Source organism: Pelecanus crispus, chromosome 2, assembly GCF_030463565.1.
Source record: "Pelecanus crispus isolate bPelCri1 chromosome 2, bPelCri1.pri, whole genome shotgun sequence".
In the NCBI taxonomy this organism is placed as follows: domain Eukaryota; kingdom Metazoa; phylum Chordata; class Aves; order Pelecaniformes; family Pelecanidae; genus Pelecanus; species Pelecanus crispus.
Genome location: NC_134644.1, coordinates 160,927,198 through 160,950,268, shown reverse-complemented (window position 1 = coordinate 160,950,268; position 23,071 = coordinate 160,927,198). Strand labels below are relative to the sequence as shown.

Here is a 23,071-nt window from a genome sequence, read left to right as displayed (position 1 = left end):
CCTGCTGAAAAAGCAGTAGCTAATACACTAATACTTACCAGCAGACACACTAAGGATGAATACTTGCAAAGAAGTCAGAGTAGACAAGCTTCCTTTAAGGAGCACTTTACCATACAAAAATATTGATAGGAATGCTGGGCCAGCATGACATGACACACACAGTTAAATAGGCTCAGCTGTTGCCCTTTTTACACTTTGTCTTCCCACCTGGTCTCTCCTCCACTGAATAAAAGAAATCACACCAATACAACTAAACTTCTGCCACAGTAACTTCTGCTTTGTTAGAAATACTCTTTTGGAAACGGACACGTATGGTGGCGGCAGCTTGTAGCATAGCCATGCCAAAGGCCTACTGGCATACTTTGGCGCATCAGGTGATTATTTTGTTATTTAAATGCATAGGACCAACATCATCATCTCCGGCCACTTCAGATTCGGAAAGAACTAAATAGCAAGACCAACTGGAGGACTTTAACAGTCGATTTCACTGGCAGGCATGTGATGAAAGGATGGTGCCAGTTACAAACTCAAATCCAGTTAGGCCATTCTGAGACTCTCATTTGGTCGTTATTTACATTCCCCTACATCAGTTCTGAGTACAGTCTTCAGTGGTTTCAATATGCTGGATTCATACCGTTTGGGAATTTGTAGTGGCTGAAGATCACCGACTGGTAGCCCTTCTGGTGTGAAATATTTCAGTAATTCTTTAGCATCAAGCAATGTCAATGACTCCCGTTGGCTATCTTTATGTCCCAGCAATTGCTCAGATGAATGTGCAAGCATAGAAACTCTGAAAAAAGGGGAAACAGAAAAAAAAAAAAAAAAAGACGACCAATCTAAGAATTTTTTTTATTCTTTTCAATGTAGTAATCTTGTTGTATTAAAAAAAAATTAAAAATTGCTGCTGGTCTGGAGCAATTAAACATATTTCCAAAATAAAACGAACAAGGTTGCTCCTTGAGAACATTTACACAAATGTTCATGATAAACTTTATTTGATGCAAATTCTCTACCATCCTACTGAATAAAGTAATTTCTTCAAGATTTTATAGCTTAGTTATGAAATAAAACATGGGAAGAAAATTATTCATCCCTTTTTTCCATTTATAGACCTGTAAGATCAAGAATTATTTCCCATTAAAAAAACCCAACAACATACAATATGCAGCAAAGGAACCATAAAGCCACTACTGCATGCAACTCTCCACTCTACTTTTTTTTTAGTGTCCTCAATCAAGTCTAGCAAAGCTCTCTCTTTTCTATTGTTAAGCAACATACTGTACAGTGATTCAGGATAAGCAGACAACCAGCTCAGAATACAATGAAATAAACTTTAACTGACTATGAAACAGAAAGGTCCTTCAGGAAGCTTTTCAAAAGCTAATTAGAAGGAAGAACTTCACCTGTTTGAGAAAGAAAAGCTAATAATAACAATAATACCACCACCCAAGAGAAAGCAGAGATCAAATGTCAGAATTTCTGACATGCAGAACTCCAATTTAGGCCATGGCCAACTACGGTATTTGAAAGAGACCGAAATGGGATGGAAGTAACTAAGAAAAAGGCAATTGGACCTGGCTCTAAAGGTCTGTCAGCAAAAATGTTAAGACCCAGAAAAGATCATTAAGTCTTACATAAAAGTGAGAGCTAAACTGATATCAGTAGGCTTTATTAAGCGACACAAAGGTCTACAGGTTTCACTTAAACAGCACTGAAGGAAAACCAAAACTAAATATGAATTTAAAACATAAACCCAATAGGATCTTCTACATTAAAATTACATGAGACCTGACACTAAGTCCTGACTATTTAGAAAATATGAGGAGATCAGAAACACATTGTACATGTTGACAAAAACTGCTGCACTATCTTTATTATTTATACCACAGGGCATGTTGGGAGAAAAAAAAAAAAAAAAGCTTTTTATGGTTTTCTACTATGGCTACTATTTTGTAGTAATTTTGGTAATTTAGTTTTCGAACCGTGTTACTTTTAGCTAACTTTCAGCTGCATTTTGTCAATAAAAATCAAAACAATACTACTTTAAATACCAAGAAAACACACCTTCGGAAATTGACAGAAACTTAGTTTTAGCCTTAAGCAACACTTCCTCTGAAAGATTATCAATATATTTGAAAACGGTTTACAAAATGCCTATCAACATATACAGTTCCTTTCAAGTGATGTTCAATGGCCACTACAAAGAAAATCTCCAGTGTTTAACCATTACCTCATTTTTTGTTTGTTTTTTTCAAAGTTTTCCAAATTCTGAAGAACGTGTCTTTCTGGCCACTCCAATGGATTTGGCTCCACTAAATCAGATTCTGCAAGAAATATATGGTGGATAGCCCTTCACAGAAGTAAAGAATCTTATTTTTTAAAGAAATACATATATGTATATATACTCCTTCATATATATATATATTCCCTTATATATATATAAAAAAATGTATTAATAAGGAAAATCTGCCTCATGCTGTGATCAGAAATGTTTTCTGCTTTTTTGGTTTTTTTTGTCAAGGAAAAAAGAGGAAATAGATAATGTGAGGGTAATTTCAGTTTGCAAAAAAGCCTAGAAAGCTACTTTACTTCTCCTTCTATTCTTCCCTCTTTGGTAAAAGACTCTCCTTCTTTTAGTAAAAAATTGACAACAGGTATGAAAATACATCAAAAGAGAACAAGCAGTGTAATTTCTAAATAATGACACTTACCAGAAGTCACAGTGCATGACCTAGTTTTATTTGCAACCTTCTGCAGAACAGATTTAGGAAAACTAGTGTTGCACAGGTCCAATATACATTCTCTTGTAAGTTCTAACAAGTTTTTTAACTCATCAGTAGAAATAACTGGAGGCTGCTCGGTCAATTCCTTTCTCTCTATAAAAGGAAAGAGAAAGAAAGAGAAGCTATTACACCTGTTAAGTAACAAAGAATAACTGGAGCCTGCTAAAAACCAACCAAACAAAAAAATCCCCACCCCCAAAAAATAACACAAGTAAGTTAACTTGACACTTACTATTGTACCCCTTAAGCAAGGCATGGGTGGTTTATTCCATAGGCAAGTGAAAAAAACTTAGCAGTGAGAATAGCTGAAATCACATGTGAATCACCTTTTTACAGTCCTTTAATTTCTATGTAAGTGCATTTCTGAGTATATCCAGGTTGGAATCCCCCAGAGACAAACATCTGGACTTGCTGAGCCTAAACATGAAAAGCACCAGTCCAGAGAGCCTCCTATCCACCTACTTTTACTGCTGTTGCAGGAGTGTGGCTCCAGCATAACTGACAGCCTGTTCCGGTCTCTTTGGTCAGAATTTCAAGGGTCAGGTAATTCTGATACGATTTAGGATGACTGGCAAATCCCAACTGCTCCTATTCAGTCTTCATCCTAATGGAAATGGGTGACCCACTCAAAACAAACTAAAACACAAGCTCTAAGGCAGCCCCAAGCTCAGGGTTAAAGTAGACAGGAATCCAAGAATGACTGCAAGTTGATGGGGGTGGCGGGTGGAAGACAAGACTATTAGTAGAAATCTTATTTTCCTTAAGCTGGTATTCTGTTAACGATAATACACTTAGATTATCTTCACAGTATGCCATTTTCAATAATCTAGCCAATCTCTCAGAAGCATTTTCTGTTTTAAATGAGTCTCTTTGAGCAATGGACTTAGACAGAAAAAGCAGGACAGTCAAATGTACTTCTCTGCAAAGTCAGGAAAATCCACAGAGAAGGACATTTCAGTTATTATTATGAATGAGGGATCGTGATAAATGTAACAAATCTCCAATGCATACTTCTCCTCTGCTGTTTAAGACTTTTGCAAGAAAGAATAAAATAGAAAACCCCCAAAACCATAAAACAGAATTCTTATTTTTGTAGAAGGCCCATCCAGCAGTACGGTTCGTTTGGGGAAAAAAGCATTAAAAAAAAAAAAAAAAAGAGCAGAGGAAAAAGGTAATTACCACAGAATTGTTCCAAAACTATGCTCAAACTTTCAGAGTATTAGCGTAACAAACACCCACCAACTTCATTTTAAAGTTCAGCATTCTCTTTTCCTCAATACTTAAAAGTCATTATCTGACATACAATCATGGATATACTACAAAAAGTTTCTTTTTAAAGCCCCACTTTTTTATTTGCAAAGTGATCAGTTCACTGCAAGGTGAACCATCACATTCAGTCAGAAATAAAGACCTTTTAAATGCTAGTTCGAGAACTACTGGTGCTCTCCCCATTACTTACTGAGATATTCCTTCAAGGCAAACACTTGGAGACGAGACAGTTTCTTTTCTCTCTGTACAATCTCCTCCCCACAAAACTGTGGCAGAGACTCGATAAAGTCAGCAATACAAAAGCCTGTAGAGATTAGAAGAAATCTATTAATAAGATTCTCTCCTATGACTTTGGAGACACCAAGTCATTACTTCTTTTAAGAACACATAAACACAGCAGACATACAAATTTCCTATTCAAAGGAAAGAAACAGACTTCCAAATACGGCTAATTAAAAAAAAAAAAAATTCATTACAATTGAATTAAGACACCAGGGGGACAACTTGGAATAGATACCTGACCAGTATTTTTTAATTTCTGTACAAAAGCAATATAATGACAACACAATTAACATGACTGACATTTAAAGAAGGTAAAAAGATCCTAAGTTTCATACCAGGAAAGAAAAGGTTTCTCCCAACATATGGTCAAGGACTTTCAGTCTTCTGACACCGTACTAATGCGATTTTAATTAGGAGAAATGGTAAGCAGTCAGTCATATCGCACACTGATTTATTTCAATAATAAGGAAATAAGAGGATAAGATGCAGGTCACCCCACTCTTTTTCTTTGTCAGTGTTATTGAGAACAAATACATGAATTAGCAGAGTTACCTAGTATTTGTAGTTGTAACAGGACAACTACTCTAAGATAAATGTCTACATACATGCTTTTACCTAGTGGAGCAGCTGATCATCTGCTCGCCCATTTCCTAACCACTCTGCAGTAATATGGCCATCTGCCAAATAACTGAAGACATGATCATGAAATTCAACTTGCCTGCTGGCTTTGTGGTTTTTATTTTAAATCATCAGTGAAATAGGCTTGTCAACAGATAATTGACTAGATTTTAGGCATGGGCTGGTCAGTCTTTATACCAACAATACATACTTTTTAAACTTTAAGTTTCTGCAAATTTGATTTGTATTGATATTACCTGGGTGTCCCTGTACATTAAAACATTTACAACTAATCACAGTTATCAGAAATGACTGACTACAACTGTACATAGTTGATTTAAAAAATAGGGTAGTAGTAAATTGCGTGAATAAGTAAGCTCGTGCTATATGTTTTATCAATCTGAAAAAATATTGCTGAAAGAATAGAGATATTCATCAAAATGTAATGTTCCTCCTTGTTTTCTCCCTTTTAACACAGACTGGAATGAATAAAAGGAACATATAAATTTTCATAGCATTTGCCTGCACTCAGATACTCTTAAATAAATAGATAATAACTCTTACTTGACTCTGTTTCTTCTGCTTTTGTCTTTAGCTTTCCATTTACTGCAGCAAGAGCGGCCGTACCATTGATCTGGCTGGCTGAATGAATCAGGGTTGCTTTACATCCTCCAGAGCCATTGCCTTGTAGCAAGAAATAATATCGGCAAGATTCTCCTTTGAGTTCAACTTCTGGAACTTAAAAAACATCAAGACATAACTGTGAAACACTGTCAGGAAAACAGCTTTAAAACAAGCCACCATCAAAATTCTTTTACTTGCTCTCTTCTGTTCTGTGAGAAATCTCACTAACATCTTTTTAGGAGACAAACTAACTACAGCTGATATTTACCCCTTAAAAAGGTACAAACTGAAGAGCCTGCAAAGTAAATGAGCTACAGCAGCAAAGGTGAATTGGACTACACTGCTGGCTTAAAGCTAGCATGTTACCAGCACCAAACTCCTGTGACTGTAGCAAGCACCAGCTTTCTAATGCAGGCAACAAAGTACATCTGGAAATTCTAACCACCAACCAAGAGAAGTTCTTTAATTGGCCTTAGTAAAAGGTAAGCCTTTAACTGGCAAATTTATGTTTCTATCATGAAGCAATGAAGAGTTAGGCAGTCTGCCACATATGTAATGATTAGAAGAAGGATCTGTTCTGCTAGGTAAAACCAGGCATTTTTGCATATGTGGACTGAAATAACGGTAAGCATTCACTGGAAGAACATACATCTGTAGAAGAAAAGGAAATACTGCACATACTCTTCCCAAGGAAGCTGCATTATTCATTAATAAGAGTTTCACTCACTGCTTTACACTTGTGAATAGCCTGGGTGAGAGATAAACACATTCCATTTTTAAACACTGGCATATATTATGCAGTTTTGTAAATAAATTAATGTAGGACTTAATAGTAACAGTGAAAGAATGTGTTTACTATCTTTTTACACAGAAAACATTTTACAGCACCTTGGTAGATGTAGCAATTGAGAGAACAAATACTTCTTGATGTACTAAGTTTTAAAAGTCACATTACTTTATTTCCTAAGATATTTGCAGCACTGTCTCAATAAATAACTCAAGAAGATCTTGACATTTATTAGTATTATAATTTTTTAAGTAATAAAGTATTGCAGTGTTTCTCAAAAAGTTTAAGTTGGAGTGGGAAGGAAAGAGAGGGAAAATCCCACTACCTCAATACGTAAATCCAGGGAAAGAAGAAAGAAAAGAACAAGAAAGAAAAAAGATGCCAGACATATTTTCACTATTGTCCTGTTCCCCATTCTCCTAGTCGTTTGAAATATTTTCCTTTTTCAGTTTATCTAGGCATCTCAAAGCTGATTCCTCACGGGAAAGCTTTTATTTCTCATGTTAATCTTAATTAGTATTTGAGAACTACTAATTCAAAGAATTACACCTTCCCACAGATTGAAGCAAATTCTTAATATAGTCAGATTAGTGGTATCCACTAAAAAATAAAGTTTTCAACTAAACGAGCAAGTATGTTTAAATGGCCACATTTCCCCTCCTACTCTAATTTTACTCAAGAGGACTAATAAGAACCTATTGTGTATTACTGATCACATTATAGTTAATACTTGTACAAAACCCTTCCACTGGAGCACAGGACAAAGAAGATCTTCCAGACACTGGGGATCTTGCGCTCATTTGACTGCATCGGTAGCATCTCTCCAATACAGTATAAATGCTGCTGCTGTGATCAGCTTTATAATCACACCCTCTCTGCTCTACCACCTCCAAACATGCAGAGATAATTTTAAATCTATATACTGCCAGCACCCACTCCACGGAATTAAGCTCCTTGCCCTGTTATACAGCTCTTCCTAATTCCTCTCAATTTTTTGCCTATCCCAAAACCTGAAAGAGTATCAGTCTGTCAGCCATCCTCATCTGCATACTTGTTTACAAACGCTATCTTCAGCTGGCAACAGAAGTCACTGTTCTTTGGAATCTGCATGAATTATATATTAGACCACTGTGTAAACAACAAAATCATATAAGGCATCAGAGTCCTACATCTTATCCTGTCCTGGATAAGTACTTTAAGCACTGGGCTATCACCAAGCTCCTTTTAGCCTGATGTTTTCAAGTTCCTACAAACCCCACAGTACCTGTACAGTGCCTCCACTTACAGGGCATATATACTGGCTGACTGAGAAACTCCACCCAGTTTGATCTGCACTGATTCTGTTCTCTCACTTTCTGAATAGGATTTCTAAGCATTGGCACACTGCGTAAGAGGAGTTGGCTACCATCAGTATAGCCCCATCAGGAGGAAGGAGCACATTCTCAATCACTAGTTAAGCACACTGGCTCTCAGGTGAATGGAGGCACCCAGCATCTCCTGACGTTCTGTATTTTCCCGGGAAGAGGCTGAAATTAAATGTAAGTGCACTGAAGAACCTCTGGAAATACTTAAGTGAGAAGGGAAGTACCCAAGTGAAGCATACTGGATTTCCATCTGCAGAAGCAAACCTCTTTGCCCATGCGTTGTACAATCACCTTAGAAAGGTGTGTGGAAGCTGCATCTGAGCTGACAGATAGGACACAGAAATAATTTCAAGGAGATGCGTTGTTTCCCTAAAGCTTGCCATGATGTTAGTTATCAATTTTCCTCTACAAGTCTGCATAGCTGAACACACATTCACCAAAACCTTTTGTGTCAATGAAGATTACAATCACTGACTTAATTTCATTAGAGAGAAAAAAAGGGCATCCCAAATATACAGAAAAAACCCACCATATACATATACACACATACATACACACACATGTAGATATAACCACAACAAAATATACCTCTAGTCATCTTCCTTTTACCTACCAGTAATGACCTTGGGTTTCCTAGCCATATATTCCTTCCATTTCTTGGTACTCAGCTGGGCAGGGGATGGGATCACTACGCTGCTTACACTACATGGCAATGTAAATAAAGCTCCCACCTAAATAATGAGAGCAAATACAATACATGTAATATTACCGAAACTTGTTTTACATTTCATTCTTGAGCTACTGATTTGGCATTATTTCAAATGTACTTCAACTGAAGAAAAACATCTTTGCTTAACACTTCTGTCATTCACATCAATTGAGATGGAACAGCATTTGACACAGAAGCTGTAAAAATTGTGCTTATTTTCTGCTCCAGTTGAGAGATCATTAACTGCTGAATTTGTATTTCATACATAAAAAGGTATTTGTTACCTATTACAAGTCTTTCAGTAATCTGGCTAAAACACTTCTGTGGAGTAGTATCCAGAATGAAAAGAGAATTCAAAAGATATACTTGGCATCAGTGACTCTACATTCCTTTGAAAAACATGTAATTTTTTTCCTCCCTACGTATTATCCTATTCAGTTAATCAGACACTGGACTATGTTTATGTCTGTATGTAAATTTCAGGCCAATAAGCACTAATAGAAAAAAAATGCCTAAGTATTTGAATACTCAAGCAATAAAAAATGCTTTTACACCTATTAGAAAAGCTTACAAATGTGTAATATTTCCAGCAGTAGACTGAAAAAAAATCCCTACGAGAAATTATTATCTTGAAAACATTCAATTCAACATGTGCAGACTCTAAAAAGTAGAGTGAGAATGTGTTTTAACTGTTTTGGCTTTTCCTTTAAAAGAACTTAAAGAGAACTTGAAAAGAAAGACAAGGTTTTAGATTGTAAAAGATATTTGACCAAATGTTCAGTACCCTCATGTAAAACAAAAATTACCCGGGATATTTACCAATATAAACCTATTCCAAAGGTAGTTTTGGTACAGCATTAGAAAAAGGACTTCTTTCTTTTCTGGCTAAGCATAATGGAGAATGGAGTGGCAGGGGAGGAAAAAGGTTACTAAAAACCTAAATAACAAGCTGAAGATGAAACATACAGCCTGATAATGGAATACCAACTCCATGGTAAATAAAAAACATAAGTCATTCATAATAATTGTAACAGCATTTTCACTGCAGGCTCTGTTTTGATTGGCATAGATTTTTTTTACAAACACTAAAAAAAAAACCCTTTCCTAAACAAGCATACATCACCTTAAACATTTAGGAAAAACATCTTCAAACTAATACTGTGGCTATGAATAATCATACTATCATTCCAAGGGCGGGGGGGGTGGGGGGGGGGGGGTGGGGGGTGGAATGAAAAAAAAGTAGGCTTATAAATGTTTCAAGAACTCTTTTTATCTGACCAGAATGGAAAAGCAGAATATGCACATGCAAAATAAAAAAGCTTACCACCTCAGACTAGCTAGATACATTTTGTAGGCTGCACACATGCCTGCCTTTTGCTAAAAAAAATAGTTGAATTATGATAGCACAGAAATTATCTGTCAGTATGGGATTAAAAGTTACAAAATGTTTTAGGAGATCAAAACTTAGCTAAGGTAAAGAGAAAAACATTCAGTGGGCTTACAAATTGTCAGGACCTGCATAGCATGCACCTTTAAAAGACAAATTTGCTTTAGAACTAAATATTCAAGGAGCTTACACAGAGACTAGGTTTAAAGATATTATTCTTGTTTCTTTTATGAGCAATATACATATCTTCATTTTTCTGCTATACCTAAATAAAAAGTTTTTACCTTCCCAGAGAGAGAAGAAATCTGGTCTAAAAGCAGCGTAGATGTCTCCTTGGTACTCTTTCTCACCAGGCTCCTGAACAGAACAGTTTAAGGAACCTCATCTTCACAAAGAAGTGTATGCATCTCTATGTTACAAATAGTGTTACCATCATATTTCAAATATGGACTGCAAGTGTCTAATATTTGATACTCCAGTACCACAAAATATACCAAACTCGAATTTCCAGGCAAAGTGGTATACTTGGAAATGTTATATGATGAAATACACCACTGATATCTTTAATATCATAGAATCATAGAATGCTTTGGGTTGGAAGGGTCCTTTAGAGATCATCCAGCCCAACCCCCCTGCACTGAGCAGGGACAGCTTTAACCAGATCAGGGTGCTCAGAGCCCCGTCCAACCTGACCTTGAATGTTGCCAGGGATGGGGCCTCTACCACCTCTCTGGGCAACCTGGTCCAGTGCTTCACCACCCTCACTGTAAAAAATGTCTTCCTTATATCCAGTTTAAATCTATTCTTCTTTAGTTTAAATCCTTTATTCCTTGTTCTGTCACAACAGGCCTTGCTAAAAAGATTGTCCCAATCCTTCATGTAGGCCCCCTTTAAGTACTGGAAGGTCGCAATAAGGTCTCCTCGCAGCCTTCTCTTCTCCAGGCTGAACAACCCCAACTCTTTCAGCCTGGCCTCACAGGAGAGGTGCTCCAGCCCTCGGATCATTTTGGTGGCCCTCTTCTGGACCCGCTCCAGCAGCTCCATGTCCTTCTTGTGCTGAGGGCCCCAGAGCTGGACACAGTACCCCAGGTGAGGTCTTACCAGAGCAGAGTAGAGGGGCAGAATCACCTCCCTCGACCTGCTGGCCACGCTTCTTTTGATGCAGCCCAGGATACGGTTGGCTTTCTGGGCTGCAAGCGCACATTGTTGGCTCATGTCCAGCGTTTCATCCACCAGTACCCCCAAGTCCTTCTCCGCAGGACTGCTCTCAATCTCTTCATCCCCCAACCTGTACTGATACCGGGGGTTGCCCCGTCCCAGGTGCAGGACCTTGCACTTGGCCTTGTTGAACCGCATGAGGTTCACACAGGCCCACCTCTCCAGCTTGTCCAGGTATAGGCAGGCATAAACAGATATTTATATATTCAAAATCCTGGCAGGCTTATACAGCCTAAACTACTATTGCTACACCAAGACTAGTACCAAAAGTACATAAATTTAAAACCAATAGGAATACACCTTAAGAACTATGCAGCATACACAACTCAAAAGAAAACTCCTTTGCTATACCTTGCCACAGATTTTGCATCTACACAATAAAAACATTATCTGTGGAAAAATGTTTCTATACTGTGAAGCACATTATATATATTAATGAGTAAGGCTTGGTTGGTTTTTTTGTTTAAACTTACACAGCAGTAAATATTTCTCTATTCTTTCCCCACAAATAGCATACACATCAACAAAGTATGTGCGCAATAATATAAAAAAATAGCTGGTTATTGTTAGTGTAATTTAAATTTCAACATTAAAAAAATCCAGTTGTGAAGAATCATTATGACTATTTTGGCAGGCTAGAATGGAATGAGCCCTTGCCAATCCTCATGTGTTGCTTGCATGGGTAGATTGTGATTGTTTTCTTTCTGCTATAGACCATTATCAGTAGTAGTTTAGAACCTTAAAAAAGGATACAGCTCAAATTCCAGATCTGATATAAAAAAGGAGGGTAGATCAGAGAGCACCACCATCTGTAAAAATTCTAACGCAGGACCATAGTAATGAAAAACCTGAAAAAAAAAATCAAATTAAAAAATCTGTAACACTATATATGATGTTATCTCAGTAGAACTTCCTCAGGTGTTTTGCTGGAGGCATTTGACTTACAAGTACATCTGGAAAGAGGTATAAAGGAACATAAAGAGAAAAACATTTCACAATACCATATTAAACATAATTATATTAAAAACAAGGAAGGTATTGAATTGTTTAATAAAACTTACTTTCTAGAATCATAGAATCGTTTAGGTTGGAAAAGACCTTTAAGATCATCCAGTCCAACCATTAACCTACACTACCAAGTCCACCCTAAACCAATCAAGGGTAGACTAGACTAAACCATGTCCCAAAGTGCCACATCTACCCGTTTTTTGAACACTGCCAGGGATGGTGACTCCACCACCTCTCTGGGCAGCCTGTTCCAATGCTTGACAACCCTTTCCGTGAAGAAATTTTTCCTAATTTCCAACCTAAACCTCCCCTGGCACAGCTTGAGGCCATTGCCTCTCGTCTTATCTCTAACTACATGGGAGAAGAGACCAACACCCACCTCACTACAACCTCCTTTCAGGTAGTTGTAGAGAGCGATAAGGTCTCCCCTCAGCCTCCTCTTCTCCCAAGTAAACAACCCCAGTTCCCTCAGCCGCTCCTCATAAGGCCTGTGCTCCAGACCCTTCACCAGCTTCGTTGCCCTTCTCTGGACACGCTCCAGCACCTCAATGTCTTTCTTGTAGTGAGGGGCCCAAAACTGGACACAGTATTCCAGGTGCGGTCTCACCAGTGCTGAGTACAGGGGGACAATCACCTCCCTGCTCCTGCTGGCCACACTATTCCTGATACAAGCCAGGATGCTGCTGGCCTTCTTGGCCACCTGGGCACACTGCTGGCTCCTGTTCAGCTGACTGTCAACCAGCACCCCCAGGTCCTTTTCTGCCAGGCAGCTTCCCAGCCACTCTTCCCCAAGCCTGTAGCGCTGCATGGGGTTGTTGTGCCCGAAGTGCAGGACCTGGCACTTGGCCATGTTGAACCTCATACAGTTGGCCTCGGCCCATCGGTCCAGCCTGTCCAGGTCCCTCTGCAGGGCCATCCTACCCTCCAGCAGATCGACACTCCCACCCAGTTTGGTGTCGTCTGCAAGCTTACTGAGGGTGCACTCAATCCCCTCATCCAGATCATCGATAAAGATATTAAACAAGGCTGGCCCCAAAACAGAGCCCTGAGGAACACCGCTCATGACCAGCCACCAGCTGGACTTAACTCCATTCACCACTACTCTCTGGGCTTGGACACCCAACCACTTTTTTACCCAGCGAAGACTACGCCCGTCCAAGCCATGAGCTGCCAGCTTCCCAAGGAGAATATAGGAGACATACCATGTGCCTCAAACGGGTTGTAACTCTTATCCAAATTGAAAGACAAATAAGATCTACCAGGAAGAGATTAATGCAATACAAAATGTACACATTTTAACAATGAAAATAATAATCTCTTAACTGATACTGGTTTTCATAAACACTCTATTTTCGTTTTCATCAACAAATATGATTCGTAGTTCCCATCAAATATCTACTTCCAGTGGAAAACATGAAACAGCAACAGTAATTAAAAAAACCCAACAACAAACTTTTAAAATACAGTAGAAAAGGTTAGATAAATACAGAATTCATAAAGAAATTACTTATTTTGAGCATTAAGACTGAACAAAGTCTCAATTTCTACTTGAAAAAAATTTTGGTATTGCATTCCTAAGAACAAATAGATGAAATTTTAAGGGCCTGTTTTGAGAACACACATGAACAAAGGAAGTATGCCTCATCTTATGCAATTATTACTTTTATGTTTAATTTTCAATTCTGACTAAGGTTTCCCCAATTACTAATTTTCTCAGGGAAGTAAAACAGATGAATTCTAGTGGCTCAAAGAAAGATCAAGAATAATACCTGCCTCTGGCAAAGCATCAGTATTCCTTGATTGTCGCTCTTTTTTAACACCAAAGCAAGAACTTAAACGTGAAGTGCTGAATGTCTTTGCTGAAGTGCTCTTCATACAAAATTCTGGAAACCTAACTTCTGATCCAAACTGGGGGGGGGGGGGGGGGGGGGGGAAGAGACAATAACCAGACAAAAGAGAGACAAAAATTACTTCTCTTCAGCCAGTTACATGTATTACTATTTTAAACAATTGGTATTATGTTTGTTTCCAGCAGATCTGTAAAAACAGGTAAAAATATTAGATTTAGATAACCAACTAATATATCCAAAACCTTAATACTGAAAATGTAAACAATGACTTTCACAATCACAAAGCTGTCTTTGCAGAAACATTAGACATGTGCTTGCAACAATGACTTACAGAGTTAGATGATAATGATTTGTGATAGATACAAAAGAATCTAATTTTGAACAAGAAGTTCTAAGGCAAATATTTCAGAGGAGAGCACCTGGATTTCTGAAATTCAAATCCTGATGCCTTGATCTCATTTATCCTTTCATCATACTAAAAAGCCAGTTGTTCCACCACACACCCAGATACATTGCACATTACCTCTTTGAATTACATTGTCAAAACCAAATTTGGCTTAAAGCATAAAATGCACTGTACAATACATGCTTTAATGATGTACGCAGATGCTTAAAAAAATAACCATAACTGAAAAAATTTCTTTTACCTTTCTTTCCCATATCTGAATCTTTCCTCTCCAGAGTTCTTTAAAATCAATAATATTCATGACATCATCTGAAGATACAAAGTCTGCTGATAGATAGTCTGCAATCTTTTGCCAACTACTGTAAAAATAAGGAAGAATTAATCTTACCAAATTTAGTATTACAAATTAACATGCAGTGCAATTTGACTGAATTTACCTATTACCTCCTAGCACTGACTAGTCTTGTGTATCTTAAGACAGACATATACAGCTTTATATTCCACGAAGTACCAGATATTATAGAATTGCTGGTTCCTCTGTAAAGGAAGTTGTTCATATCCTCCATGAACGTGACAGCAAAGAACTTTGTCAGACATCAAGTAACACCAGCAATAGCAAGCTGTGGGCATACCATAGTAAGGTTGGGTGCTGGAAGCTAGAGCAAAACGAGGTAGCCATCACTGGGGCTATCACTGGCTCATCTAGATGGTCTGTAGCCTTGTAAGTAGAGATATGACTGCAGCACAGGTATTACCCAAATTCAACAACAAAGAGAGAGAGAACAGCCAGTATCTGTGGGTCCTACTGGCAGTCTGTCTTCTAAAATAAATCAGCACCATCAACAGAACAGGAAGAATAAGTGAGAGAACTTTCATCAGAGAAACTGTATGCCCAAATGGCCTCATTTTACATAAAAGGCAACAGAAGAATTTAATCAGTCAAAAGCTGGCTGCACAGGAAGATATCCATGAGCACTGAGATCAAGCGCTCATGGAAGTCACTGCAATAAGTTTATCTTCCTCCGTATACCTTAGGAAGTACTATATAGTACGTATATTGCTTATTCTATCCGAGGACTGAGCATTCAACTTTTTAATTTTAAACAGTGTTATTAACTTAGGATTAAGCTTAACCACATACTCTACAAAGCAAACTTGAATCTTTTGGGCGTGGAGGGGAGGGGAAGTTAAGGAGACCTTGCCAAGTTATTCAATGTCCACACAGTAATTTACTGCACAGGTGGAAAAAAAAGAAAAGAAACCCACTGTCGTTTATATTGAGACATATCATGGCCTATTTATGTCAATTAAAGGAGGACAGTAAGGAAATTACTGGACTTAATTTCAGATTTAATTAATAGTTTCAGTGTTAAGACTCTTCAGAAGCATACAGGAAGTAATTGAGCATTTATACTCCATTTTCAAAAGGGACAAATCAGACACTTCTTTTCCTCCCTGAAATGTAATACCAAAGGTAATATAAAATTTAAAGTAAAACGAGCAGAGTTATGTATTCATTTTACAAAAACTGGAAAACTACAATCAATACAAGTTATTATGTAGCACAGTACAACTTCAAAACCTCATATGCACACTGAAGCCACCAGTGATGGAAAGGGAACAGAAAATATTTAACCTTCTGCTTTCACAGAAACAGGAACTTCACAGGACTTGGTTTTTTGCCTGCCCCTCTGGATAGGGCATATATTTACAATAAATCTGCACAAGTAATTCCTCCCCCCAAACAATAACAGAAGAAAAATCTATGTATTTTCAAAGTACACATGCAAAGTACTCAAGACATTGTTTTCATTTTAAACCACTGACATACATTAACACAATAAAAGTGACCTCGTTTATAGACCTAAAATAAATGGCATACCCTTTAGAGTCATTTGCTGCAATAGTGATTTGCGCAGAGTGCCATTCTCTCAGGTGTTTCAGGGCACCAATAGCAGGTAAGCAGTCTTTTAACTTGGGTCCATCTCGTTCAACAGCCTGCAGTATTACATCAACCATTGCTCTGCCTATAAAAACAGTTATATATATGACTGAAAGTACCATTATTCAGTAAACGATTCAGTCATTTAAAGACAGAAAACTACTGATTATCACTGACTGCACTAAAGTGGGCTTAAAGATCAACTTCAAGTAACTTCAGCAAGATTTAAAACACTTTTCATGCATTTTAGCACTGTATCTGACAGATCAGAGTTGTCTCCAGTACAACTACACTATGTCATTTTCCTCCTTTTTATGCCTCTAAACTGATATTTCTCATTCTTTCCGCATTCAGTTCCTTTGCTATCCCAAACCAACTACTGCAACATTACGTAAACCTAACACGCAACATGATACGCATCTCCAGTTTACAAAATCTGAATCCAGTAGTTCTTCACATGTTCCTTCACAGCTTCTTGGCTCCCACCCACAAGCAATCAGCTGGCAAACACGGTGTAAGCCTGATGTCAACACCTTCCATTTTTTTCATAAGAAACTCCTGTGGTTGCATGTTGAGTTTCATATTGCTTACTGTCTATTACTGCTTTGGTGCCATTTCAGATGGAAAAATTAATTATATAAATAGCTACCTTAAACTCTACTGAAATACAGCCTTCCAAAGAAACAAGCAGCAAACTACTCTGGAAGCTGATTTGCAATAATAAACACGCTCAAGTTCCTTAAACTACTTGCAAGAGCTGCACACAAGCTCATTCAACTAACAAACTAACATCCTCTGAATTTTTCCATTTGACTATGATTTTACCAGCTGAGTTTAGAGTAACAGCTAACAGGATAAACTCAAATGAGATTGCATTTTTTAAGAGACTACCTGGGGCAGGCAGTTTATCAGCTAACTGATGCAGACTTTCTGCAGCTTCATCATAGATGCTGAAAATGAAGAGCAACATGGTTGGAAACAAAATATAAACAAAGTAATTTAGAAACAAAAAGTTACAGCTAATGAATACTACCTGATGTAAGTATCTTATACCTTTAAAATTCTGCACAAACTTACCTAGGCAATGAGATATACTTTTCTCCCCTTTCACTGAGGCTGAAGTAGGCTATATGACTTCAAAACAATGTGCAGTAAAACTGGAACTAGGATTCAAGACGGATTAGCAAGAAACTTCTTTTTGTATATGTAACAGTCAGCTGTTAGGAAACTGTTCAGTTATTCTACAAAAATCATCTGTAGCTAAAAAAATTACAGCTGTGTTAAACAAAATAGATTTATTTTCAGTAGTAGTAGGGGATTGTTCATAGTTAACTGTTGCTTTGGTAATAACTTGTTAAATTTTCTTGATTCCCTTGGGTTATTACTATTAAATGTCAGATCAATATTCTTTCAGTAAAAATAATAATATGCATACTCAGTCATAGACAGTGACTCTCGACTGTTATTGTCATCTTCCTCAAAATTTTGTCTGGCTCCCATGCATTCATCAATACTTGTTTGGAGAGAGTCTTCATTTTTCTGTGTGTCACAATTTATTTCCTCCCAGTCAGAACTGCAAAACTGATGAGGCAAAATAAATTAATTAAGCAAAAAGAATTTTAAACATCATAGTTTTAACTTGCACTAGAAACAGGCAGACAGTTGAGGAACTTATATTCTGAAAAAAAAAAAAAAGTCTTACCTGATAATAACCGCATATAACATGACTTGCAAAATACCATTTCTTTACACCTGGAATACCAGCCACTGAACATGCTGCAAAGAGATAAAACAATTATTAAAAATAATCAATCCATTACAATCTATTCTTCCTATCATAATGAACATCTCTGTTGAAAGACTCTACGCGAGTCATTTAATGTGCCACAATGACTTGAGTTCTACTTTCCTTTGGCATCATAATTAAGTTCTAAACATATTAAAGTGTATATAAGTGTCTTGGAAAGTGTCTAACTATTACTGATCCTCTGACTTTTAAGAGGTCAGAAAATCTTTGGCCTCTTCTCCATTCTGGGCAATATTGCTCTCCATTTGCAGAAGTTGTATCTGAACAAAACCTGAACTACATCACAACTTTCATAAATATGATTTATGCAGTTCATAAAATTAGATGCTCTCTCAAAATTTCTATGCAATAAAAAGCACAGGAGTTGAAAACAGTTTAACATTGCCATCTTCATGAATTTTAACAACTTATAGCGGTTTCCCCACGTGAATCACAATTATATGACAGCTATGACAAGATGAGCCTTAACAGCCTGACACTAGATACACAAACCAAGTAAAGAACTAAGAAAACATTTTGTAACAAAAAACCCCAAACACCCAACCCCTAAAAGTACTGAAGCAGATCTTCAGAAACCTATTTTAAGATGATAAAATGATTTCATAAATATCAATGGATTAGGGTTCTGAATTGATACCCACCAAATGTCGCTTCCACTGAAAAAATGAGAAGACATCATAGGAATAATGAAAATATCAAGCTGCCCATTGACATGAGAAACAACGTCTACTTTCCTACTCTTCCTTGCTAAGCTGGATTGGAATTTATCAACCTTTCAAAACCTTCTTCTTTCATTTCTTGCGTCCAATCTATGTAATCATCTCCTAACACCTCAGCTACTGAAATCACACCAGTTCTTCACAGAAACAGTAGCAGCCGGAGCAGTCCCACCTGCAGGTTTAGGCACACTGCAGAAATTGGGTTTCCTTAAGTTTCTGACTCGTTTCACCTAGATCACCTGTGCCTAGGCTAATTCCTTGATAAAATTTGCCTCACCTTACTGTACATTACTATATTTACCTGGGAATGTGTTCACATCCGCATTTATAGATGCGTTACAGCTCTCTTTCAGGAACTGATAAATGGTTGCAGCAGTCCCAGCTGGAAAAAAAAAAGTTTTTCTTAAAACCACTGAATTACAGAAGTTAAGTCTTGCTTTCTTGCAAATACAGTATAAAGTTCAGTTAAATATTAAAAGTTTAGTTTAAAAAAAAAACCCCATCAACTACAGATTTGCATAAGTTTAAAAAGCCAAATTTTGTAAATTGAAGTAGCGCACATCTCAGGACCGCTCCACTGAGTTGTACAGCAGTTTCGCAATGAAACACAAAACCCCCCAAGTTCCCGAAGGTTTAAGTCATTAAAGACTTCTAGTCAGAAGGAAAAGGGGGGGATTTAACGAGGCAGGGATCCAGAAAAGCCTGCACGGGCGCCGATCCCAGCGGAGCGACCGTGAAGGAGCCCTGATGAAGCACGCTGGGGCGGGCCCCGCGGCAGGCGGCTCCCCCCGCGGCGCGGCCTCCGGCGCCCTCCCCGCGGCAGGCGGCTCCCCCCGCGGCAGGCGGCTCCCCCCGCGGCAGGCGGCTCCCCCCGCGGCGCGGCCTCCAGCGCCCTCCCCGCGGCGGTACCTGCGGTAGTACCTGCTCCGGTACCTGCTCCGGGCCCGGCGCCGCCCGCCGCAGCACCCTCGCCCCTGCGCTCCCCCCAGCTCAGGAGCAGGACGTAGCGGTCCATGGCCGGGCGGGGACGGAGCCGCCGCCGTTCCGAAGGGCCCGCGCTGCCGCCCTCGCACCGCCCCTCGCAGGGCAGCGCTTCCGCTTCCCGCTAGGCCGCCGCTTCCCTTCCCCCTCCCCTCAGGCGCGGCGGGCGGGCGGCCATGGCCAGTTACAGCAAGGCGGCCCAGGTGAGCGCGGCCCTCTCCCCCTCGGCGCGGGCTGTGCCGGGGCAGCCGCTGCCTCCGAGGGCCCGCGGCGGCGTCGCCCCGGCGGCCGCCATGGCGCGGAGCGGCCGTGAGGGAGCGGGCGGGCGCCGGGACGGAGCGGCAGCAGGCCCCCGGGGGTCGGTGTTCGCCCCGAGGGGCCCGCTGGCAGGAGCCGGAGCGGCCAGGAGGGGCCTGACTTGTCCCTGAGGGACAAGGCTGCCCGCTGAAGGCGGCTCAGGCCGGTCGTGTTGGTTAAACCGCGTTTGGGAGAGTTGTGCCCTTCGCTGAGAGGGAGAGAGATGGTGGGCATTAAATAGTCGAGGGCGGGTTTATAGTTCAATTAGTAATAACTTACCTTGCAGCCAGAGGCCTTCATTTTTGAAAGAAAACCCTCAGAGCCGGTAACCTTCCAGTGTTACCGCCACATACACTGGAAGCGCACAGCAGTGGGTGTGTGGCGTGTGTAGAGGCGTTCTCCATCCATTTAAAGGTTACTTGGAGGGGGTGCTGTTGAATATTAATACTCATGCCAAGCATTTCGGAGTGTAAAAAAAGTGTTGATCTAATTAGAGAAGCTAGATTTACGTATGGTAGTGTGTTCTTTTACTGTATTAAGTACTACCTCTCCTCTTTAGCAATGGGCTACTTTTGCCAGAGCCTGGTACCTCCTCGATGCGAAGATGCAGCCACCAGGAAAAATAGCAGCTGCGACTGTGATCAGACTTGAAGGCAGGCATAAACCTATTTATCATGCACTAAGTGAGTATGGCGGTAGATAAAAGCAAATTTGCTTTACTTCACTTGTATTTTTCTTCTGATTTCAGTTTTAAAAATGAGCCTGATGTAGAAGGTTACATTTTTCAATTGTTTGTAAATTAAAAGTGTCTTCTCGTCTTTTTCCTTCATACCCCTATACAACCTTGTGTTGTTGCCTCTACCAGTCCATATAAAGCCATTATGAATTCATAACTTATTAGTAGGACCTGAATTACAGTGGGTTGTGCTTTCATTTTTTTTAAAACCTTGAAATGTATTTTGTTGCATTGATTTTAGATGTAAAGATTTAATTCACAGTGCGTGTAGGTGAAACACTGATCTGATTCTTCATTAGATTTTCTGAATGCCACCTTTCAGTAGCTGCACAGCACCACAGAGTCTTGGAGTTGTTCTTCATTCTGTAGGAGGTGCCAAGAAGTCCTGTCTTCATGAGGCAACAGGCACCAGCTGCAACACAGGAGGTTCCCTCTGAACATCAGGAAATATTTTTTTACTGTGAGGGTGCCTGGAAGCAGTTGCCCAAGAGGTTGTGGAGTCTCCATCCTTGGTGATATTCTAAAAGTTGGTCTTGCTTGAGCAGGGGGGTTGGATGACGTGACCTCCAGAGGTCCCTTCCAACCTCAGACATTCTGTAATGACGAGGCTGGAACCTGTCTGATTCTTAAATGGGAGATGTCATCACTGTTGAAAGTTTTCTTGTTTAAATGGAAAAATAATTTTGCTTTTCTGCAAATTAGAAGATGCAGCAGTAAAAAGGTGTATCTGTGATTTTGTTCACTACTTGTAATACTGTAGTGCCTGTCTCGCAGTGATGAGCATTTTATAGATAATACAGAGGTGATCCATCATATTGATGGTACAGTGTTTCCTGTAATACTCATGCAAATTTTTTAAGAGACATTACTGAAACATAAAGGAAGCATTAAACTTTGCTCACATATGTAGAGTGTACATGCTAAAATTATACTTGATCTGTTTTTCGTAATGGAAGGTGGTATTTGTACTGTTCTAAAGATGTTTTAAAATACCAGAGTTCTACTGTTGCAAATTATGTCTTATCCACAAGATGTCACTGGAGACTAAGGCTGTCTGAAAAATAAAGCAGACACTGAGAGGAAATGTTTTTGGTTGTCTTGTCGGAAAGATCTTTGATACTTTTATGTCCATGAAAAGTCATTTCAAGGATAACTTTATTTGGTCTAAAGTATTCTATAAATCGGTACCAAATGCATTACACCCAAGATTGACATTGATAGATAGGTTACTACTACTGAGAGACATTTGATAGTCTCTCAGAGAACAAAGTATGCATGAATTTGTGGTTGGTGTACTTAACACTTGTTTTTTTTTTCTTTTTTCTTTTTTTTTTTTTTTTTTTTGCCTGAACTAACAAGAAATATTTTGGTGTCTGTGAGATAACAGTTCCTCAGACAGAATAACATCATGGGGATTTTTTGTTTTGTTTTGTTTTTCATTTGGTATCCAGATACCCTTGTAATGTAAAATCATTATTTATTTATTGTGTTGAAAAGTATTTGGAGCTGAATTTAAGCTGTGGTTAGGGAAGGAAAGAAATCTGATTTCATGTATATTTATTTTCTGTTTTAGGGATTTCATTATTCTCCAGAGTCTCATATTTTTAGATGCTGTCAGATCACACACCTTAAATAAGGGCATACAGCCCTGTTCAGGAGGTTTGAATCGGATGTTGAGGTTTCTTCTGCACCTCCCCTTCTCTCTACCCTCATCCCCTTGCATCCTATCTTTGTAAGCAGCTTCACAATACAGAACCAAAAATAGCAGGCCAGATTTTTTAAAAAATAGGCAGTCTGGTTCTTTATGCTGGATTGTGAGCAGGTGTAGGTGAGCCACTTTTGTTGCTTGGGTAGGATTTGCTGCTGTTGCCTGCATCTTCAAAGGAGAAGGCTAGGCTAGATGGAGGTGTCCCGCAAACCTGATCTGGCCCAGGTGTTACTCTAGATTGCAATGTTAGTTTATAATAGCTAGAAGAAGCCTTGAAGACTTCTAATGAAAGATTTGGCAAGTAGCTCATCAGTCTTGTGAGCTAACAGTTGACGATATGTACCTTTAATTACCATTTAGTCCCTAATTGAAATGTAGGAGGAAAACTGCATGTACCTGAACCATGTGTTTTTACTGTATGGTAGGAATTACTGACGTTGTAAATGTACAGAGATTGAAAAATTGATATACTGTGGCAGGTTACTTTTATCTGAAGAGGTGCAATGTATATGCAGTGTGTAACAAATTGCATATACCATAATGTAATAGAATATACTGGCCTTATTTTTGTGTATT

General features: G+C 38.9%; 2 protein-coding genes across 3 annotated transcripts in view; one reads left to right on the top strand and one right to left on the bottom strand.

Annotated features, from left to right (window-relative positions):
* MTBP (MDM2 binding protein) overlaps window positions 1-19,788 on the bottom strand; it is a 31,043-nt gene extending 11,255 nt beyond the window's left edge. Inside the window, exons 1-16 of the mRNA XM_075705078.1 lie at window positions 19,707-19,788; window positions 19,075-19,155; window positions 17,950-18,023; window positions 17,683-17,828; window positions 17,139-17,197; window positions 16,188-16,332; window positions 14,547-14,664; window positions 13,823-13,957; window positions 11,795-11,889; window positions 10,108-10,180; window positions 8,341-8,458; window positions 5,517-5,690; window positions 4,243-4,356; window positions 2,712-2,876; window positions 2,231-2,324; window positions 635-790 (exon numbers count right to left, since the gene is read on the bottom strand). Coding sequence (XP_075561193.1) covers window positions 635-790; window positions 2,231-2,324; window positions 2,712-2,876; window positions 4,243-4,356; window positions 5,517-5,690; window positions 8,341-8,458; window positions 10,108-10,180; window positions 11,795-11,889; window positions 13,823-13,957; window positions 14,547-14,664; window positions 16,188-16,332; window positions 17,139-17,197; window positions 17,683-17,828; window positions 17,950-18,023; window positions 19,075-19,155; window positions 19,707-19,788 — 1,829 coding nt within the window. The remainder of the gene's footprint in view (window positions 1-634; window positions 791-2,230; window positions 2,325-2,711; window positions 2,877-4,242; window positions 4,357-5,516; window positions 5,691-8,340; window positions 8,459-10,107; window positions 10,181-11,794; window positions 11,890-13,822; window positions 13,958-14,546; window positions 14,665-16,187; window positions 16,333-17,138; window positions 17,198-17,682; window positions 17,829-17,949; window positions 18,024-19,074; window positions 19,156-19,706) is intronic.
* A 137-nt stretch (window positions 19,789-19,925) lies between these two features.
* The window catches only part of MRPL13 (mitochondrial ribosomal protein L13), a 35,369-nt gene continuing 32,223 nt past the window's right edge, over window positions 19,926-23,071 (top strand). For both annotated transcript variants that reach the window (XM_075705736.1, XM_075705737.1), the window contains exons 1-2: window positions 19,926-19,957; window positions 20,611-20,734. In XM_075705736.1, the coding sequence (XP_075561851.1) occupies window positions 19,931-19,957; window positions 20,611-20,734 (151 nt within the window). In that variant the 5' untranslated portion in view covers window positions 19,926-19,930. The remainder of the gene's footprint in view (window positions 19,958-20,610; window positions 20,735-23,071) is intronic.